The 6,719-nt window shown below is 48.7% G+C and overlaps 3 protein-coding genes across 3 annotated transcripts; all 3 read left to right on the forward strand.

Moving 5' to 3' along the window:
- The first annotated feature begins 568 nt into the window (after positions 1–568).
- Positions 569–2,097, forward strand: EV420DRAFT_857803 (kinase-like domain-containing protein). Its single transcript, XM_060483750.1, has 2 exons — positions 569–1,485; positions 1,541–2,097. The coding sequence occupies exons 1-2, from the start codon at positions 682–684 to the stop codon at positions 1,700–1,702; spliced, it is 966 nt and encodes a 321-aa protein (XP_060326497.1). The 5' UTR covers positions 569–681; the 3' UTR covers positions 1,703–2,097.
- A 507-nt stretch (positions 2,098–2,604) lies between these two features.
- Positions 2,605–3,479, forward strand: EV420DRAFT_1567696 (replication factor A protein 3). The gene is made up of 4 exons (XM_060474134.1): positions 2,605–2,717; positions 2,775–2,846; positions 2,899–2,998; positions 3,050–3,479. Exons 1-4 carry the CDS (start codon positions 2,622–2,624, stop codon positions 3,118–3,120), a joined length of 339 nt encoding a protein of 112 aa, XP_060326498.1. The 5' UTR covers positions 2,605–2,621; the 3' UTR covers positions 3,121–3,479.
- Positions 3,480–3,577: 98 nt separating this feature from the next.
- Positions 3,578–6,126, forward strand: EV420DRAFT_857866 (Alpha/Beta hydrolase protein). The gene is made up of 11 exons (XM_060483751.1): positions 3,578–3,768; positions 3,816–3,881; positions 3,936–4,155; positions 4,210–4,468; positions 4,519–4,561; positions 4,613–4,670; positions 4,723–5,245; positions 5,295–5,329; positions 5,381–5,434; positions 5,486–5,622; positions 5,679–6,126. Exons 1-11 carry the CDS (start codon positions 3,667–3,669, stop codon positions 5,925–5,927), a joined length of 1,746 nt encoding a protein of 581 aa, XP_060326499.1. The 5' UTR covers positions 3,578–3,666; the 3' UTR covers positions 5,928–6,126.
- The last annotated feature ends 593 nt before the right edge of the window (positions 6,127–6,719 follow it).

The following is a 6,719-nucleotide window of genomic DNA, read 5'->3' on the forward strand; positions in this document are numbered from 1 at the left end:
TCGTTGAGCAGCTGCGGTGTTCGTTGTCGTTGTCGCTGGACAAATCGTTGTAAAGAGGTGAGTGAAAGTTTTACTGGTACCGAGCGGGCCACATGGTATCGGTGATTCTCATAAGCTCTACATAGTTGGCTTCTTTTCTGCTTGGTTACCGACAAAGTAGTGCACCCCTTGGTCCTTCCCCTCTCAGTCTTGCCTAATCACCGCTTTTGGCGTCCTCTTCGTCAACGATGACGATTGCTTCTCTCAAAATGCCACGTTCTGCTTCCATGCCTTACCCTCCCGCCGACCTCGCTGCTCTCCCTACCAGGTCTACCCGTACCTCCAACGCCGCCTCACTCAGACGCGATTCCCAGGCCATCGTAACAGATGCACCTATAACTCCTCCTTTGTCGCCAGGTCGCAGTGCACTCACCATAGAGGACGCTGAAATGGACGATGGAGACGATTCTATCATTGTCGACGTCGAGCCACGCTATAGTGGTCCCGACGTCGAATACCAGTCCCAGCCGTCTGCCCCAGCTGCAGTAGCACCGTCAATAGAGAACCCACAGCGGCCTTTACGTTTACTCGAGGATGAGCAGGTCCACCTCCAGAAAAACGGTCTCAAGTTGACGGATTTCGAGGTCAGAGGCGTACTAGGTGAGTCAACAGCCTCTTTGACGCCTTCTATTTCCTCACAATATGCCCCCAGGGACGGGAACCTTTGGTCGCGTCCTCCTCGTCCGACATCGAGGATCAACAGGCACCCAGAGTCACTTTGCGATGAAGGTGCTGCGCAAGACGGAAATCGTCCGTCTCCGACAAGTCGAGCATGTCAATGCCGAGCGGTACATCCTTTCAAGGGTGCATCATCCCTTCGTTGTCGACCTCTTTGCCACATTCCAGGACAGTTTGAATGTCTATATGCTCATGTCATACGTCCCCGGCGGAGAGCTCTTCACACACCTTCGCAGAGCCCACAGGTTCACCCCAGATGTCACTAGGTTTTATCTCGCCACTATCATTTTAGCGCTTAAATATCTCCATTCTTTCAACATCATCTATCGAGACCTCAAACCAGAGAATCTCCTCCTTGATTCTCGTGGCTACCTCCGTCTCACCGATTTTGGCTTTGCAAAGATTGTTGACGATCGTACTTGGACCCTGTGTGGGACACCCGAATATCTTGCTCCCGAAATCATCCAATCCGATGGCCACGGTAAAGCCGCTGATTGGTGGGCATGTGGAGTTCTATGCTACGAAATGCTAGTCGGCTATCCGCCCTTTTTTGACGAATCGCCGTACGGAATTTACGAGAAGATTCTCAATGGTCACATCCACTGGCCGAAGACCATGGACCCACTTTCCAAGAGTCTTGTTAAAGCCTTTCTGAATCCAGATCGGACCCAGAGGTTGGGAAACATGATTGGTGGTCCCCAAGATATTCTGGACCATGCCTGGTTTAGAGGTGTGGATTGGGATGCATTGGAGAGGCGGGAAATAAACGTGAGTCTTCCCGAATTAGTATCTTTTTCTCTCAGACTTACGTCCATTCGGTCAGGCCCCCATTGTCCCCATGACATCTTCCGGAGACGATACCCGACATTTCCTGGCCCAGCCCCTTCCACCGCCTGACGAGATGCCCGGCCTCCTTAGAGAGGAAGCACCCGCTACCATCTTTGAACGCTTCGACCCCATATCTTACCAGTTTCTTGAATTTTAAAGCCCCCCCCCCCCCATCGTGTGTATCGACCAAGCTATTTATTCCACGTTAAATCTTTCTACGTTTTCCCGGCCCTATCTATTCATTCAGGATCTGATTGTATCAAACTACTACCCGCTCTTTTTTGTCTTCTCGTCTCTCTCCGATTGTATGGGTCTCTCTTCTTGACGTATGCATCGCTTCTATTGTATATATCATTATTCGTAGTACATAATCGCGTACTCGTACTTCGTTCTTTCTGTCTTTGCTTGTCTTGTCAGCACTCTCAAGTGGTAGTGTAGCTGTGATTTGCTCTTTGGGCACGAACCATAAGTATACCTCTCTTGTATCGTTACTTTAGTAGATATAAATGATCATCGCTTTTTAATTACTTGATACTGGCTGTTCCATGACAGAAAACGAGGCTGATTGTAGGCCTATAGAAAAACGGCGCTGTTTTATCTCCGAGTCTACACATGGATCCTGCAACAAATTCCCTGAAAAAAGGGTCGAACATACCATAAAACTCCGCTTATACCATTGAACCTCGCTTCGAGGTCTTCTCTTGTATATTCTTTCCTGCAATATATGACGGTAACACGTCGGGGCTTGCGATCGATACGTACTGGTTCGCTAGAATTCGCTGAAAACTACGGAAGGAGTTAGAGGGGGGAGAGGAAGCCCGAAAGATCATGAGTAGATCGGGTAGCAACCACAGGCCTTGTCAACTGCGGTAGTATTCATTGGCGGAACATGTTCATCATATCATCGTTGAAGGGCATCTCGGGAAGGACGGTGTACCGGGCCGAAAATACAAGAGCTTTCGCGTCACGCAAAATTAATGCAAACAATGCTAAGGCGCGTCGGTAAACACCGTCGGCACTGAAATCACGCTTCACGTGCTTCTCACGCCACAACCGCGTCTTCTCTTTCACCTACCATGTCCACCAATACTGACATTTCTCCTCGCGTCAACTCTGCGCATATGCAGCGCTTCATTGGCAAGACCGTCAGGCTGCCATGCAAAATAAAAACTGTGAGTTTAGCTCTGTGTCGCGTCTGTCCTGGATCGTGATACGTGGATCCTACCTAGTATTCGTCCGATGGAGGGAGCGCGACGGTGACGACGAGTGATGACGGAGAGGTTGTTGTTCAACTGATACGGGTGCGTGTGTCTGCGTCTCTGTGTGGTTTCATTCTTGACCGTCTACGAACAGGACACGAAGTTTACCTCTACATACGCCGAGTTCATTGGTACGGTGGTGGACGCTGGTACGCTTAAGATGATGGCTGTAGTGGGTATGGGCGAGGATCTTGGTGCGTCATCTAACTCGTGTGCTCTGTGATCTATGTTCTGATCTATAGTAGATCTGTCCCTTGTCAACAAGGTCGTTGAAGTCATCCACGACAAAAGGTTTTTCGAAAGGATCTTTTCATAGTCTTCAGCACCTCGATCGACCCTTACTATCTTGTATCAATATGGCTTCATCTGTAATGTTTATAATTTATTATCCAGCTACAACGAAGGTCCGCTGGTGCTCCCATTCTCTAGTGAAAAAGACGACGTCGTAGGATACCGAATACATTCAATATCCACTTGACAAGATCGACCCAGGGTTTTATCTATAGGGTGAGAGGTCTAAGGTATCCTTGCACCCTCCCCACTTTCGATACCAGCGGCGCATATCCTTTGACAAGGCGGACGGCCACCACTGTTAGTTCACATTGATGTCGGTCCTGGACTTTTGCGGCTGACCCCAACAAATCTAATTACCTTCTGTTAACTCTTGAGCTTAGGAATTATGCAGACAGCTTGGCATATTTCCCATAGGTGCTCTGCCCTTGATAGCCGACAACGGCAGGGACGCGTGTACAATTCTATTTTCGGCGGAACGTGTGCAGCGCCTCTATGAACATTTCTATTCTCTAGCTTCGACCATCACTGCTAGTTGCTCGGTACTTTGTAAAGATATCTCGTCTGAAAGATGGAATCGTCGACTCTTCAAGTTTTATTCCTATTCTTTCTCCTGCAAGCATTTTCATTCGTACTTGGCCTGAACATTGAAGATCCATTTCACTGGGCTCACGTCAGTTCACAATTCTTCGCACGTTCTCATACGCTTGACTTTCCTAGGTATCACCAAGTGATAAATTGGAATGGGTCGACTGTTATATCGATTTTCAATGTACACGTCTGAAGGTAAGCACTTGCTGTTCTTCCGCCATTCATAGTATCTCAATATCATCTGCGAAGGTCCCCCTCAACTACTCTGAGCCGGAAGGCGAAACGATTGCTATCGCAATCGTTCAGTACCCCTCCAGTTTCCAGAGAAACTCCTCTGATTACTTGGGACCCATCCTCTTCAATCCTGGTGGACCTGGCGGAAGTGGTGTAGATCTTCTTCGTACAACAGGACCCATCTTCTCGGAGCTTTTTGATTCTAGGTTTGATATCGTTAGCTTCGATCCTCGCGGTGAGCATCACTTTCCTGACCATTGACTCCCACCCATTGATATCCATCTTCTAGGCGTCGCTCGTTCGGCCCGTGTATCCTTCTTTGACACTGATGTTGAACGGGAACTCTGGGCCTATAACGTGGTGGAGGAACTTGGCGGCAAACCTGAAGGGGTCTCAATGGCTTGGGCAAAGGCCGCTATCACTGGTCGTCTTGCTGCTGAACATGATACGGGCATTTTAGCCCACATCAATACAGACCATACTGCGCGCGATATGCTCAAGATCACGCAAGCATATGGATATGAAAAGATACAATATTGGGGTTTCTCGTACGTTGTACTATTCAAGAAGTTACCGTCCACGAATGAAGTCGTATTAGGTACGGGACTGTCCTAGGCGCAGTCTTTGCCTCCATATTTCCGGTATGTCGACTGAACTAAACCCGAGCTTCCACTCTGAAGTACTTTAACTAGGATAACGTAGGGCGGATCATTATTGACGGCGTTGTCGATGCAGACAACTACTATGCCAGTGAGTTTTCCCTCCCACTGATTTGTCGCGTATTTCGACCAGACCCAATTAGCGCTATGGTCCAACAACTTAGAAGACTCTGACAAGGCGCTGCAAGCCTTCTTCGATGGATGTTTTAAAGCCGGTCCTCAGAACTGTCCTTTCTATGCAGATAGTCCGAAAGCAATATCCAACAGGCTCGATGCTCTGTACAAGAACATTCGTATAAATCCGGTACCAGTGGCGCTGGAATCGTCGTACGGGATACTGGATTATCCTCGTCTTCGTATGACTATCTTCATATCGCTGTATGCCCCACGAACCTTCTACCCCATCCTGGCGCAAGCTCTCGCAGACTTGGAGTCGGGGAATGGAGCACTTCTGTTCACGATGACGATGCCACTCGAGACCTTTGAATGTTCTTGCGACCCTTCAACGACAGCTTTTGCATCTGTCAGAGATTCGCCAACGGCCATTATGTGTAACGACGGCGCTCCTGTTCCTAGAAGCCTGAAGGCTGCCCAAGATCATTATGATGAAATGACAGCAGCGTTCGACTGGGGAAGTTTGTGGGCCGGAATACGAATTAGCTGCTCGTGAGTGATGTTAGTGGCTGATTTAAATTCAAATCCTGATCACTTTCAGAGGATGGCCTGAGTTACCGAAGAATCACTTCCAAGGTGAGCCCGGAGAACCTATAGCTCTCTGACCTTCAAGTTATATGTCTGTAGGTCCTTTCATTGCGAACACCAGTCATCCGTTGTTGCTCATCGGAAATACGGCCGGTAAGTCAAATACTAGTACACTCTACGTTTGTGGCTCATGCCTCTGAATAGATCCGGTTACTCCTCTAGCTGCGTATGTCGACCCTGCTTGTGGCGGCTTCCTTATCTCTGACTCACAGTTCCATAGGGCGAAGCACATGTCGAAAGGGTTCACGGGCTCCGTGGTTCTGACTCAAGATTCACCAGGGGTAACGCTCTCACTCTTCTTGCGGTAATTCTTTTTGTCCTCATGGCAACTTTGTAGCACTGTTCGTTGGCCGCTCCTTCTCTCTGTACCCAGCAATATATCCGGGACTACTTTTTCAGTGGAACGCTGCCTGACCCGGACATAGTATGTCCTGTGATAGGCGACCCTTTCACCAAGGCTACCAGTTTGAAGGATGATAAGCAGGCTGTGTTTTCGGCAGAGGAAAGACGCCGTCTGTCTGTGGCTCAAGAGCTGACTCGCTCTTTCGGTGCCGCACGATGGAGCCCTCTGTCAATTGCTATCTGATCATTATGCCTCATGTTTTCAGAGTTATGTCAAGTGTACCGCGGAATTAAAGAAACAGCACCTTGAGCAGGACCAATATATCGTGTACTCCGATCAGTTGAATAACAGATACCAGAAAGAGCGGAGGTAAAATGCTACTCAAGTACGGCGTCAGGTACCTTACTGACTTGGGCAAACAATGATGAATTTGGGTATGATCTCATGAACACAACTCGTGTAGAATATGCGTGTTCTCATTTAGTATGCAACAACTCTCAGCCTAATACCCGCAAACTTAATCATTAGAAGGTCGAAGTTCGCGAGCAACCAGCCACACAAGACGAGTCATCCCCCTTAAACTTCAAATTCCAGTCGCGGAGTTCATGCCCGAGGTATCGACCGAGCCTTTCGAGTCACCATGCTCGAGCCATTTGGACTGGCGTTTCACCTTGAACCAAATCTAATCTCTTGTTCAGCGCTTCCTGCATTTCAGGGATGCATCTCGTACCGACTTCCGCATGGTTATTCGGCAGGCTCTATTTCAAGGTGGCGCATTGGTTCCGCTTGCAGCTGCAGGCTTGCCTCCGCGTTTTTTAATGTTACCGTGAACAACACTCATGCCTTTTCCCGTCAGAACCCGTCAGACTTTTCCGGCTACTCAGTGTGTCCAGAGATCAGCAACCCAGCGTAGTAGGACACAGTCACAAGTTCAAATCGCTCGGTAAGCAGTCAAATAGCCATCACATCACATTCATCATTCTCACTGATTGCGACTTAGGTACCTGTGTGGCGTCTTCCAAGGGTCCTACAGAG

The sequence above is a fragment of the Desarmillaria tabescens genome (assembly GCF_030435595.1).
Source record: "Desarmillaria tabescens strain CCBAS 213 chromosome Unknown EV420scaffold_42, whole genome shotgun sequence".
In the NCBI taxonomy this organism is placed as follows: Eukaryota; Fungi; Basidiomycota; class Agaricomycetes; order Agaricales; family Physalacriaceae; genus Desarmillaria; species Desarmillaria tabescens.